The sequence below is a fragment of the Rhodamnia argentea genome, chromosome 8 (genome assembly GCF_020921035.1).
Source record: "Rhodamnia argentea isolate NSW1041297 chromosome 8, ASM2092103v1, whole genome shotgun sequence".
Taxonomy (NCBI): Eukaryota; Viridiplantae; Streptophyta; class Magnoliopsida; order Myrtales; family Myrtaceae; genus Rhodamnia; species Rhodamnia argentea.
In genome coordinates this window covers 28699832-28715019 of record NC_063157.1, presented here as the reverse complement: position 1 = coordinate 28715019, position 15188 = coordinate 28699832, and the positions used below count along the sequence as shown (strand labels likewise).

At 41.1% G+C, this 15188-nt stretch overlaps 2 protein-coding genes across 2 annotated transcripts; one reads left to right on the top strand and one right to left on the bottom strand.

Annotated features, from left to right (window-relative positions):
- The first annotated feature begins 6917 nt into the window (after positions 1 to 6917).
- LOC115755304 (zinc finger protein ZAT5-like) lies at positions 6918 to 8226 on the top strand. Its single transcript, XM_030694636.2, has one exon. It carries the CDS (start codon positions 7084 to 7086, stop codon positions 8071 to 8073), a length of 990 nt encoding a protein of 329 aa, XP_030550496.1. The 5' UTR covers positions 6918 to 7083; the 3' UTR covers positions 8074 to 8226.
- A 3400-nt stretch (positions 8227 to 11626) lies between these two features.
- Positions 11627 to 14882, bottom strand: LOC115755291 (monocopper oxidase-like protein SKU5). Its single transcript, XM_030694613.2, has 8 exons — positions 14755 to 14882; positions 14549 to 14658; positions 13849 to 14119; positions 13552 to 13675; positions 13108 to 13468; positions 12217 to 12585; positions 11907 to 11985; positions 11627 to 11809 (listed from the first exon to the last, which is right to left on the bottom strand). The coding sequence occupies exons 1-8, from the start codon at positions 14839 to 14841 to the stop codon at positions 11627 to 11629; spliced, it is 1584 nt and encodes a 527-aa protein (XP_030550473.2). The 5' UTR covers positions 14842 to 14882.
- Between the last annotated feature and the right edge of the window lie 306 nt (positions 14883 to 15188).

The following is a 15188-nucleotide window of genomic DNA, read 5'->3' as shown; positions in this document are numbered from 1 at the left end:
CCTTCAACTTCTTCTTTAGTCTTGGGACATTAGAGCATTGATAACTTGAAATTTGCGGACATGGGGTCTTCATTGGTTTACAGTTTGTCATGTTGAACTTTTTCAACATACTTTCAACATATTTCTTCGAACTTAGCCACAACTTCCCATTCTAACGCCCACTTCTTATCTACATGCCCAAGATGAAATTTGTTGGGCCTAAATCTTTCATCTCAAATTGTTTTGCCAATAGCCCTTTCACAATGCTAATCATTCTCATGTTGTTCTCAACTAGCAGCATATCATCAACATATAAGGATAAGATAACAAAATTATCATATAACCTCTTTACATTGACAAAATGATTAGCATAGCAATGGACAAAGCCAAACTTGAATCAAACTTCCGGTACCACATTCTTGAAGATTGCTTCAGGCCATACAAAGACTTGTTTATTTTACAAACAAAATCTTATTTTTCTTTAACGTCAAACCCTTTGGTCGTTTCATGTAAATATCCTCCTCCTTCATATGTTGTTTTCACATTAAGCTACTCTTCCTCCAGATTACATGTAGCTGCTACGGATAAGACAAGTTTTACGGAATTTAACTTTGCAATAGAAGAAAAATCTCACCATAATCGACTCCCTCTATCTACGAGTACCCCTTCACAACCAAGCGAGCTTTATATTGTTTTATCTCTCCATCTGTAGATATCTTCTTCTTGAACACCCACTTGCAACAAATTGTCTTTCAATCAGTAGGTAGTTTTACCAAACTCCATGTTCCGTTTTATTCTAATGAGTCCATCTAATCTTTCATATCATTGTTTGGCATGTTCCGCCCTTCTTGTTTCCTTAATAGTATTTGGATCATCACCTGTAACAATCATGGCACAATTTTCATTACTGATAAACATGTTCTTGTTAGCCATGTGGACCTTCTTAAGATCGGTTCGGGGGGTGCTTCAACTTCAAACTTAGTATCAGAATCTACTATATTATCCTCTACATCGGGCTCATCATCTTCAGAATCTAAATTTTCTATTCCAGCTTATGTAGCCTCTGTCTCTTCCTTCAAACCAACACCTAACTCCACTGTTTGTGGTTCTTTAGGAGCCTATGAAACAATCTGATTTATCAAAGATTCTCTAAATATCACATCCATACTATAAATAATACGTTTAGTAACAGAATTCCACAACTTATACCTTTTAATAACATCCTTCTACCTAATGATGATGCACTTCTCGGATTTACTCTCAAGCTTGTTCCTCTTTTTTCTTTAGCACATGCACAAACACTTTGCAGCCAAATACTCTAATATGGGATATGTCCGGCTTCTTCCCGAATAGTGCCTCAAACGATGTTTGATCCTTCAAAGCTGATGTGAGAGACATGTTCTTTAGATAACACACAGTAGCCACTCCCGCTCAAAATTCAGCTCCTAAGCCCGCACCTCTTAGCATACTTCTTGCCTTCTCCATGAGAGACCAATTAACCCTTTACGCTACCCCGTTCTGCTGAGGTGAACAAGGCGTTGTTCTTTTCCTTGCAATGCCACTTGTCGTACACAATTAATTAAATTTCACTGAACAGAATTCTCCTCCGGTGTCGATCAGAAAAACGTTGATTTTTCTATCAAATTGATTTTCCACTAAAGTTTTCAACTCATGAAATTTTTCAAGCATACGATCGTTCCTCCACAAGAAATATATCCACAAATATCTGGAAAAAAAAATCATCAGTAAAAGAAACATAATACCTTGATTTTTCAAATGATGCTAGGTGTAAGATCGAACACGTCATTGTGGATCAAATCCAAAATTCCTTTCGCTTTTCCTCCTACGAATTCAAAGATACCTGATTTTATTTCTCATATAGACAATGTCACAAAATCCGAAATACATAGAACAGCTTGGGATTCCATCCACCATCTTCTTTGAAATAAAGGTCACTAGCCCTTTCTCATCGATATGACCATAGCATCGCAGGATTTTCTTCCACTTACTCCAAGATGTAGTTCTCACCATTGATCACTATGCTTCTCAATAACTTCCACAGTTTTCCATACTATTCGCCTCTAGCAATCATCATAGATCCAAGGGTTAACTTGCATGAATACTTGTCGCTGGTGAAAATAATGCCAACATTTGAAATTGTTCCCACAGAAATAAGACTCCTTGTAAGGCTAGGAATATGCATCACATCCTAAAGATTCTTGATTGTCTCATCTTTCATCTTCAGCTTCATTTTTTCGTGACCGACAATATCAAGCATCGTATAATCTCTCATCCACACTATACCTCCTTGATGTGGCTCATAACAGTAGAACCAATCTCTATGAAGCATCGTGTGGAAAGACGCTCCAAGATCCATTATCCATGCACTGCAGTTAACCTGAGTTGCGGACGAGATACATGTTTTTCGCGCTGTCGTCATCATCCTTCTTTGTATTAGAAGATGATGCCTCATCTCATTTCTCTGGACTCACAATTTTGCTTCTGCAATTCATCTTCAAGTGTCTAGTTTTTTCGCACTTCTAACACTTTATTTTGGATTGATCTCGGCTTTTAGATTTTCCTCTAAACTTATTCCTGCTTCTAAATGTGGATTTGGACAGCTCACTACTCCTTTCTCTTACGAAAAGAACTCAATTCGTTGCATTATCAATGGATTAAGATCAATAGATGCAAGCTACCCATAGATAGTATTAAACTCATTTAAGTGTGTATAAAAAGAATCACATTCACTCATTTGAAGGTTGTATAGTCGCTTCTGTAGAAACAACCTGTTCGCAAGCGACTAGCTCGGATACCCGTGTTGGGTGGTCTTGAACCTCTCTCATTCTAAAATCTAGCTCAAAGAGTGAAACTTTTCCTTATACTTATAAATCGACCACTAGTCTCTTCCACAACCAATATGGGATAACCCCAATAATTTTTTCCTCACATACCAATCTATGGATCGGAGCAGCAATAACTCGTATCTCTCATATGTGATTGTTGAATCCAGACTTGTTGATACCACGAGCTCGATAACACCTGTTAGGATTCAGTGCATAACCAAATCGAAGTAAAGCATAAAGCGAGAAAGAGAAATCGACAAAAGGTTATCCTAGTTCACCCTTAAACTAGAGTTACATCTAGTAAAGGATTCCACTATAATTAGTACATTGCACTTTTCGTTACATTACTCAATTACAAGCCCAAACTACTAATGAAAAAATATGAGCGGGACCCCATGCTTTCCTATCGATGGAGAATATGAACCACACTCCCAATAAAATTAACAAACCCGTTCTTTTATGAATAATCCTCCTGCATATGCAAGTCTTGGATTGCCTTTAGAAGCCTCAATCGTATTGGGTAATCCACCATGAAGGTGGAAGATCCCAACCAACCAAAATCGGACAAGTGCGTAATCCACTTAACGTTAAGTCATTCACAGACGAAGCCTTGATTATTTCCTTCATGTGTGGCCAAAATACTTGTACCAAATTCAAAGGGAAAATAAAATTGTCCTGAAAATCTGACATGCTTCTCCAGTGCCAAAAAACCCACAGTCATGCCAAAAGTTATGCTACAAGCATAATGAAAATTCGATCACCCATTACCATTAAATTCAACCTTCAAGACAAACTCGTTGAGACTCACAATGTTGTTTCAACAAGAGACTCACATCTCAAGCAACATGGGTTTCCTCCCAATTTGCGAGGGTGTCTTCCACTTCTAAATAACAGACAATATACTGTCAAGCTCTTGATTATCTACCACATTGATCACCTCACGCATTGAATTGAACAAAGAAATACTTGTTCCCAGTACCCTCCCACAAAGAATATCTTCCCCGTCGAAGGATAAAAGGGCCGTAGAGCTTTCACATCCAGAATACGAGTAATAGGCTTAGGGGAAGAATCTAAGATCTAGGCTTCATTTGTTTTGCGAAAAATGAATTATTTGGACTAGAAACGATCGCTTGTATTGCTTACAAAAATGAATGAACGAAAAAAAATTTCATTGTCTGTGAAAATATTTAGATATAGACTGTGGTCGATAATGGAGCAATTTACATTGGCTAATTAATTTAAGCGATACAAGTGATCGTTTTTAGGAAAATAATTTTCAAATCATTTATTATTCGAGAAATAAATAGAGCCCATGAGCAAAAAAAAAAAATGAAAGAGAGAAAAGAAAAGAAAAATAAGAAATAAATCTCGGCCGTTCAAGTATACGTTTAAGATATAAAATTAGCCCATAAATTTATAGGTTCTCAATCCGTGATATATTAGCAATATAGGAAAACTACACCGAAAGTCAGGATTTCTTATTTGTGTGAAGGAGTTTGAGTCAATGATGGAAGGCTACCCATATCTTTATCAACGCTCCAATGGTTAAATTCAATTTCTTGGTTTTAATTTCACGTCGACATGTCACTTCGTCTTATATAGCAATTTAAGTAAAAGTCAATTTTGACATGCGTGTTTAATTGAAGTTTATGTGCGTCTGAGAATTTCATCCCTAGAAGCAATAAAGCCTAAACAATGATTGAATTGTAAATTATGCGTTACACCTTCATAAATGTATTGTATTGATACCAATTCAAAACATCCTAAACTTTTCAATTGGATCAATTTAGTTTTAAACTTTTTGCATTATGCCAATGTAGTCCATCCGACTCATTTTGGCTAAAAATCAATGGCATGGACAATGGCCATTCTACGTGGCACAATCAGCATTGACGTGGGCAAATGTTACTATTATATTCTTTATGTACTTTTAATATACTTTTTTTTTTCTTTTTTACAATTTTGGGACCAGGCAAGGGTCGCTGGCCCTCACCGGCCACGAGAGAGGGCTGACCCCATCACTTGTTTGCCAGCAAGGGCCGCGACACTCTCGCTTGCTCGGGGGGAGTGCCCCGACGCCGTCACCTAGATCTTAAGGGGGCATTGAGGCCCTCGCGAGTGTCCGTTGAGGGCATGTCGCGATCCTCACCTACCAGAGCTATAAAAAAGTAAAAAATTCAATATTAAAAATTTCAAAAAAAAAGTACATTTAAACATTATAACATTTGTCCACATTAGTGTCGCTAGGACAGTCGAAATTCATCCCAGCGATTTCCAATCAAAATTAATCGGATGGACTATATTGCCACAAATACAAAAAAATTAGGATTAAATTGATCCAATTGATAGGTTTATGACTTAATTAGTACCAATGTAATATGTTTAGAATGCCCCCACTCGGGTTACAAGCTCGCGCAACTGCGCTTGGCATACTTTCATGATGTAGTCCCTGCAATTAGTAAATTGGATACTAAGTACACAGAAGAGAAATCTAGTTGTTTCACTAAACTATCTAAATTATGTATGTGTATGTTTGGAAAACTAGGAAGAAACTATATGATTCTCTCTTCAACCTTCAACATGTAACTTTTTTTTTTTTTGAATTCTTTTAAGCAATTATTCACCTCCATGACGTTGTCATGAAAAGGGGAAAGGTTGGGGGGGTGCTAAAAATAAAGACGAAAAAATTATATTCTGAAAAGACTTGGAAAGTTCATGGAAAGCATGGCAACAACACAAATCTGAGGGGGTAGTGAAGAAAGGAAAAGCATTAGAAAAGGAGTGGAGGGAGGTGCACCGCGGATTCCGTGCTTCCAGGCTTGCACTCCAATCATTCTCCCCTCTCTCTCTCCCTCTCTCTCTCTCTCTCTCTCTCACACACACACACACACACAATCGTTGAGGCAAAGTCATGCACTTTCCCCTCTCCCTCTCTCTCTCTCTCTCTCTCTCTCTCTCAAAATATTCATTGTAGATCCATTTCATTAACCGTATTAATTGTACAGTCACTGTTAATCATGACAAAGAAACCATGTACGGTTCATACCTATGATATTAAATAAACTTTAACTTCTCTTTATACCCACGAAAGCCGCTAATCTCAAAATCTCGGTCATCCTACTAGTTTTCGCTCTACGAGACATGAGAATTTAACGCTCGCATCACCCCGTGATTCGGAACGAATCACCCGTTCGTCCCATTTCAAGAGTTCCGGTAACCCTTTTAGCAAGTGTGTGATTTTTGGGACATGTTTTTTAGTGTGCTCTCTCTTTCTCTCTCTCTCTTGTTTTTGGGGTGCCATTTTGTTTTTTTAAGGATGTTGGGTTGATCAAGACGTGTGAGCAACTGTGGACAGCAACATGGAAAATGGCCAGCGCGTAGCATTGTTACAAACAGTCACGAGGGGAACACACACAGACACATAGACACACACACACACTCTCTCTCTCTCTCTCTCTCCTGTCCAAAGAGGAAGATTTGGCTTAGCTTGGCTTTTCTAGACCCAAACGTTGACAATTCAGGCATAATATGTTTTAACTGCATCGCTAATTGCACTCACAAAATGTTCCCCACACAGCGAAGACTCTTACTTGGTCGTTAGCTCATGGCAAGTTTTGCAGCAAACAAATGCAGAAAACGAAAAAAAAAACAAAGACCAAATTTTTAACTAACATGCAGAGACCCAAAGGCTCAGATGAATATGGGACAATGTGAATGAGTTGGTGGCCGGTAGTTTCTCTCTCTTTCTCTCTCTCTTTCTCTGTCTGTCTGTGTCTCTCGATCTGTTGAGGGGGTGTCCCTTAGTACAAGGGGCTAAATTTAGGACAGCTGAAGTGAAATTCAAAGGGTAAGTTGCAGAGGTTAGTGGTTGTGATGAGGTGGTGGTGGTGGAATGAAGAAGCCAAAAAAAAAAAAACTGGTGGGAGTCGTTTTTGCATCAAGTGCGTTGGCAAAGTGTGAGAAAGAGAGTGTGAAACGGACTTTACGTTCCCTCCCCAACTATTTTTACTCTCTCTCGTTTTGCATATTTTCAGTTACACCAGTCTCTTGGTTTCTCTCTCTGCCTCTCTCTCTCTCTCTCTATTAATCATTATTAAACTCGTTCTATATATAACTTGCAAAGTGTTGGGAAATCAAGAAAGATTGGCATTACACTAACGACTGTGTGTGTTCCATCCTCCATTTTGGGGTTTGTCTTCTTTGTTTTACTCCCTTCTCAAAGCCTCCTCCTCCTTTGCCCTCTCCCTCTCTATCAACAATGGAAGTCGCCGCCGCCGATGAAGCCTTCTCGGGGGCCCAGGACTACGCTGGCCGCATCGCCAAGCGCAAGCGGACCAAGAGGCAGAGAGTGCAGTCCCCATACCGTTTCGGGATCGCCAGCTCGCCCAGCGACGACGATGACAGCAGACATGACCACCATGTCGCCGTCGGCACCAGCAATCACAATTCCTCTCCAGAATCCTCGGCCGAAGCTGAAGGGATGAGCACCTTGGAGGAGGAGGAGGACATGGCCAATTGCCTAATCCTCCTGGCCCAAGGCCATTCTAAATTGCCCCAAAAGCAAGCGATGTTGGACCAAGATGTTGGTGACCTCAAATTCAATAGCAAAAGGTACATGGAAGCATCCACAGGCACAGGGAACAAGATTGGTTATTATGTGTATGAGTGCAAGACTTGTAGCCGCACTTTCCCTTCCTTCCAAGCTCTTGGAGGCCACCGCGCCAGCCACAAGAAGCCCAACAAGGCTGCCGCCGAAGACAATAAGCATCACCAACAATTCGGGACATTGTCGTCGGACGACGAGGAGTCGGCACAATTCAAGGGCCACAACGTCGCATCATCGGCTCTCTCTCTTCAATTGAGCAGTCGGAACTTGTTGTTTGGGAGCAACTTCAGCAATAAGCACCCAAAGGTCCATGAGTGCGCAATTTGCGGGGCCGAGTTCGCGTCTGGCCAAGCCCTAGGTGGTCACATGAGGCGGCATCGAACTCCGGCGGGGACGAACATAGGGTTGCCTCTAAACCCAATGGCCTCTGAGTCCGAGGAGTCACCGGCAAGGGCTAGGAACAACGCCGTGTCCCTGGATTTGGATCTCAACCTACCGGCACCCGACGAAGATGACCACAATGAACATAAAGAGAAGCAGTTTTCCTTGACCTCGAAGAAACAAAAGCAACAGCAAGAACAGCAAGAAAACCAGTCGAGGCTCGTGTTTTCAGTCCCGGCTTTGGTGGATTGTCACTACTAGGAAGGTTCAAGAATCCCATCTTCCCTTCTTCCCCCGTTCTTATAAATTCTTTTCAGACATTCTGCATTCAAAATCGAAACTTGAAATTCAATGTAATCGTCACAGTTTCTTCTGGAATTACAGATTCTTTCAATTCTTTGCCTTTTCGGGTACAGTGGTATACTGATTATTTCAAGTTTACATGAAGAATTCTTCTTCTTCTTCTTCTTCTTCTTCTTCTTCTTCGACAAAACAATTAGTCCAAGATCTGTAAAGCCTTGAATTCATGTGAATTGCATGTAGCTCAAGCAAGCCCTCAAGTTCTTCCCCTCTATTGCTTTTCCAGTGAGACGTCATGGGCAAGGCCTTGTTTAGAGAGAGAGAGAGAGAGAGAGAGAGAGAGAGAGAGAACGCTTTCTTGTGAACGTAAAAGACTGGAAAACAAATCGCAAACTATGCCACGACTTTAGGTTAGTGGTGGCGGTGACAAGCGAAGCAACAAGTTCATTAATTTCGATTCTCTCTCTCTCTTTCTCTCTCTCTGCGTCTCTCTCTAAAATACTAAAGTTATTACAAGACTCAGTAACGTACTCAACCTATGAATCCACGTCCTCCTGTCCGTTTTATCTGCAGCAAGCAAAACCCTATCGAATGTTTAATAAATACCCTATTTTTGGTTCTTCTCCGTCTTCCTTCTCATGGTTTCCAATCCAATCGCTCAAGCCGCAAGGGCGAGTAAATTTTACGTTCTCACCCCTAATCCATACCACGAGAAGTTATGATGAAGTTAAGATGGAATTAGTATTGCTTTAACTGTTAAATTAAAGCTTCAGACATGCTGGCCAGAGTGACTACATTAGCCGGACATTAATCTGGTCAACGTAGCTACTTTAATCAACCATTAAGCTTGTTGTTGTTCTTTGAAGATGTTCCTTCATGCCTAGTTTTGAGTCAACGGTTTATTTCCCATATACTATTTCTTGAGGCGTTGTTTCGGGGAAGAAGATTTTCAATTATCATCCTCAATTCTTGTCTCCATACAGCGATCTTCATCCACACTTTGGAAAATCTTCTATTTGGTTATAAGTTTTCAACTAGCATCTCTTCACCCCTTCTCCTTAAAAAAAAAAAAAAAAAAAAAACTAGAACTTTAGAATCCCTCCCTCCCTCCCTCCTCCTCTGTTTTCCGCCACCCTCTCAGCCACCGATGCGGATGTCATTAGTAGTGCGGTCCTGGATCGATTGGATCGACGTAAATCTAATCGGAAGGCGAAACGGTCTTGCAGCTAGAACCAGCGGATCAAGTCGATGATGTCGGATTGAGCTCAAATTCGGCAGTCGAAGCGAAACAGGCGTCCCGATCAATACTCACGACCTTTGGTTGTGACTAACGATGAATTTTGGCGGTTCGAGAATGTCTAGATGGGTTTTCCTATTTTTTTTTAGTATTTTTTAGGCTTAATTTTATTTCAGTGGCACTTTTGTAATTTTCCGTTTTTTGATATTTTGATTCCTAATTGGACTAGGATTAGGATAACACCCTATAAAAGGTGTTTATCACGTTTTTTGAATCATCATCAATAATATTCACAGAATTTTTCGAGATTTCTCTTCTTTAGCAAGGATTTTCTTGCGTTATTCGTTGAACGCTGCGTCGGCCACCCCGCTCGACTCCGCCATTGTCATTGGTAATGTCTTGGTCCGAGCCATGGCCTTTCGGGGCTAATCCCTGCCCAACATGCCTCCACTCATTTTACTTTGATTTCAGGTCAATTGGATTCGAATGCCTATATTATTCGAGTTCAGATTATTCTAGCTACGGTTCGAGTTGCGTACTGATTTGTTGATTGTCTTATTCTCATCGCATTGGTCGGTCGGGATTCGAGCATAGCCCGATCGGTTTTTCGGGTCAGTTCGGGTTTTGCCATCTCTACCCAAAATTAGTACCACCATCCCCTGATTAAATCTTTCCATGCGTGCAATGATCAGTCAATTTCTTAAGCATATAGGGCCTCCCTGCACTCCCCAAATATACAAAAGTAGATGGCCCATAATGGATGTTCTCTTCGGCCCAAACTCATCTTCCTCCAGCAATTTATAAGGCCTGTGGCCCAACCCGCTAACATCTACCCTTCTCTCTCCTTACTTTATTCTCACATGACTTGGTATCTTATTCTCTCTCCTCTCCTCCTCTTTCGTGCTCTCCACCAAATCAGCCTCTCTCTCTCTCTCCTACCAAAAAAATATCAAAGTGTCTTTTTTTTTCTTTTCAGCTGGCCTATGCTATAAAGTTTTTCTATTGAATAGTTAGTCAAGTGGTGACCGGATGGTCCGCTGATCTACCTCCCCCGGGGATTAACGGCGTATTCTCACGTATCGGTGTACATTCAATATTTTACTCTCGTAATGCTCTCAATGAAGCTTGAACCAAAATCACAAGAAGAAAAACAACCTCTTTTGCCATCTTAGTTTAAATAATCTTTATTTTGAATTAACTAGTATATTGGTCTTGTCAACCGATCAAAAGTATCTAAGTAAAAATCATCATAAAAAACGCACGCAAAATGACTTCCAAACAGTCATTTATATGAATATTGAAATTCACATCACATGATGTTAATAGTTCCTTTCACAACTACGAAAGAGGGGAGATGCATTATATCTATCGTACCCAAATAAACCTAAACATAATGAAAGAAAGATGAGAGATTAAAATCTGTGTAGTATTCTGTGGTTCTTCCATGTCTCATGTACATAATTCACATCTCGATCATTGAAAGAATATCCGTCGCCAATCGGAAATTCTTACATGATTGTGGCAATAAGAATCATGATGACACGAAACCTGTGAGAGAAAGAGAGAGCGAGAGAGAATGAAAATTAAACTCAGTTGAATGAGGAATTTAATAAGCACAAACTAAATCAGAAATTAACTTTTTTTTGGGCTCTCGACTTACCAAGTATGGCGAAGAGGGGATGCACCGTCTGCCTTAGGGGGTGAGGCTGTGGGCGTAGGCGCTGGAAATGGAGATGGAGATGGAGATGGGGGTTGAAATTTCCCTTAATTGAACAAACAATGGACAATCAATAATCAATCCAGGAGGTATTGAAAACTTCATATCTATTTTGCAAAAAATGAATGATTTGATAAATATTTTCTTAAAAATGGTCATTTGTGCCGCTTGAAATAATCAAGCCGGTAAGAAACGTATTCAATATCAAAAACAATTTATGTCTAAATAGTATCGTGGGTGATGAAAACATTTTTCGTCCATTCATTTTCTGTAAGCAATACAAGTGATAATTTTTAGGGAATTGTTTTTCAAATCATTCGTTTTTCGCGAAACGAGAAAATGATGGAAATACACGAAGCGGTACGCAATGTTGATTTACCAAGTTTACCACACATCAGGTTTTTATCCGGGTAGTAAATGTAGTCGACTTTCTCTCAAATACCCGCTTACAACAGCATTAACCTCACCTTGTGAATTCCATTTCATGAATCGATTTTATGGATCGGCCTTAATGTACATATTCAATATAATCCCAAAGTTAGATAAGACGAAATTACTCACTAACCACATAGGAGGAGGTTTTCTGGGGGCGGCCTCTCCTTGGCAGGATTGGGGTCGGCATCATAAACCCTAACGTAGAGCTCTTGTCCAAGATACCAATGCTTCGAGTGCTGGGATCTCAAGTTCCACATTCCCGGGTTATCAAGGTAAGCATAGACCGCCGTCCATTTCCCAGGATAAACCTAGTTTAGGAATGAAGCATGTTACTACGGTACGAGAATGTATTTGAACACATGATTATAGGCACGTATAGACCGGAAGAGAGAGTCCAGGACGAACCTGAACCGTAGACCGGACGACCGGATCATGTCTGTTGTACGTCGATCGCGAACTGGGCATCCAGTCTCCGTCTCCAAACCTGTAAATTGACGAGTAATCCAATGCATCAACCTGTTTCTCTTCCATTTTCTCCGTAGATTTGTTATTACGAGATTGATCAGGTTTTAGCATCGTCTGACGGTGAGATGCATCAAGGCTTGATTCTAGGTCCGACCTCAGCCAAATAGTAAAATTTCTACTTGTGTTTTGCGCGTTATCCTCCTGGTCTAATCATTGATGGAGAAAATTCTAAAAAGGAAAAACTACATACCCGACCACATAAAACCCAAACCCGTCCAAGTGCCAAGAGTCCATGACATGCAGGCCGTTCACGAAGACGAGCTCGATCCAACCCTTGTGAAGGCCGGTCGTGACGAAGACGCCCGATTCCGCCGCCGGGTTCACGGACTCGACAGGGTAGGAGTCGAGCTGGTACACGCCTGACCCGTTCACCAGGAAGTCTGCCAGCTTGAGCGGCGGTCTCCGGGTGTGGTATGACACGTTGTTCACAGTGTAGCGAGGCGCTCCGTCGATCTCGGCCGTCGACCCGTGGAGGACGAACGTCTGATTCGGCGTCACGTGGGAGACGTTGAACGTCCCTTGCGGGTTGGGCCTCGCGGCACCCGCGGTCATGTTCCACCTTCAAGGGCGGAAGCCCCACCCGTGAAAAACATTAGAAAGAGATTTAAATTATCCGATTACATTTTGGAGAAAATGAGTTCAACAACTAACTCACAAAAAATAATAATTTTTGGTTATTTATCATTGTAATTTAAAAGGATCAGAATAAACTCTCGAACCATCTAATAAGTCTTTCACATTTCAAATTTTGAGTTTAAAGTTTACTCATTCAAAATTATCAAATTCATTTTCGAAATTTGAAATGTGAGAGATTTATCCAAAATTAATTTTCGTGAATTTTGAGTTTAAAGCTTACTCATCCCAATTTAAATTTTGTTGTCTATAACTATTCAAAATTCAAACCTCTTCTTATCACTTCTTTTCTGGGGAGACTTGCTAGTTATAAAGTAAAGTCCTTGTCAATTTCATACCAAAAATCAAATGAAGGGAGCCAATTGGTACAAACTAAGGACAACTCGTTCATTTTATTAATCAAGTAATTAGCCGGTCTAATCAAGTTTAGGAATATGCTTTACATTACCTGATAGACTTGGCTTGGTGGATGGAGAAATCAATGTCAAATGCATTAGGCCCGGAAGGAATGGGGTAGCTTGGGGGTGCGGTGGAGTTCTCATAGTGGAGAACTCCCAAGGCGGTCAGCTGGCCGCACTCCTCCGCATGGACCAGCTTCGGAGTCGCCACGATGAAGTGATCGGCCTCCGCTCGGTCTGCCGTCACGAGAACCGAGTACGACTGCCCGACGTGGATGTCGAGGGAGTCGACGGTGATCTGGGCGGTGTAGGACCCTTCCGCCTCGACCACCGCCATCTTGTGCCCTTGGATCCTGAAGTTGAAGCTCAGTGCATTGCCCACATTTGACACCCTGATCCTGTAAGTCTTACCTGCAGAATAAACAGATTTTGGTCCAAACTGAAGTCAAATTCTAAAAAAGTTACTAAAGATTGGTGAGTTTCTGGCTCTTTACCTTTGGTTACGTTGAATGTCTCAGGATTTTCTGCAAATCCATACGGGAGTTTGCCGTTCATCAATAGTGCATCTGGGTTTCCGCCGTAAGCGTTTTTCTTGTCGCTCAACGATGATCTGATCGTCTTTTATGACGATCCGTGCAAGCAATTGAAGCGACAAAAGGAAGTTATTTAATTAGTCTGAGGACTTACTTGTAAGTGAATCTCCCATTTAGTAGTTCGAATTGATTCGTTTTTCTCCAAAAATTCGAGGGCGAAAGGAACTATCTAGGGGGATGCCGGACTTATATGGGTACCTTGTAACTTTGATTGTACCAATCTCCAATCAGAAGGTCGTACTCGGCCTCAGGCGTCGGGAACGGGATGGCGATGACCTTGCGGTTGTTGACGCGGATAGGGCCAAAGCCGCCGGCAGCTTTATGGAAGTTGAGGGAGGGGAAGTAAAAGAAGGTGCCGATCTGGTCCTTGGCCTGGAACACGTAGGTCCAATTGGTGCCGGGTCGGATGGGGCAATTCGTGCCCGAGACTCCATCTTCCCATGAGTTCAGCCTCTGTTGTAGGCCATTCCTTCACCCCCACCCCAAAAAAAAAAAAAAACAAACAAACAAACAAAAGCAAGCATAAATAATTTTGCTAAGTTACTTTAACGAAATATCATGCGAAAATTAAAGAAAAAAAGAGAGGCTGACACTTTTTTAAATTGAATGGAGACAACGACTGCAAAGAAAATTCTCTTAGAAATCTATATCAAAGTCCCAGAATTTTATGTTAGGTATGTCCTGTTCTTTCCCTAGCTTTGCTATACTTCGGATATACAACTACTATGGACGAAAACGAAGGAATTCACAGGAGAAAACCCATTAAAAATATGGTCTTTTTTGTCATATTTTGATCTAATTGAACGAATCAAAACGTCCAAAAATAAGAAATTCGAGATGAATGTGCATGTGGTTGAGCATGTAATGGGCAAAGATGGATTTTTTTTCAGATATGTACCATGTGAAAAGCAAAGGCTCATCGAGATTGTTGAACACGTTCACGTAAGCGACGTCATTCGTCGACATGTTTATGAGAGGCCCTGGAAACATTCCATTGATGGTGATAACCTGCATCCACAATTTGAACTCTCAAACATCATCCTCTTCAAAGAAACAAAACCCTAATACAATATGTGAAGCAATACATGATTACTAATAACACACCGGTTGTTCTTGAGATGAGAAGGCGGAGCTCGGGTAGAGTTCGATGTTCCAATCATAGAAGTGATCAGCACAACGCACAGCCCTCATCACGAAAATAGCACAAACGATGAACCACAAGACGCTCCGCCCACAAAGGGTGGTAGAAGCCGCCATGGCCGCACCGGGTAGTACAATGGGTTTTCCTAGCCTCCGATGATATGCGAGGCCGGTAGAGCTGACTGTCCTGGAAAAGGGAGACCTTATATTAGTGTCTCCTTGATGTGGCTACTAGGGTTTGAGAAGTGATAATGATCTCTACAAAGGAACAAAATTGCTTGTGTGAAAAGAACTCTAGTTTGCATGAGACGGTACGGGGACTTATCTCATCGTACAAGATAAGGATATTCACTGGTAACTACCCCATCTCTTTTTAGAAGAGTTTGACTCTTTCACGA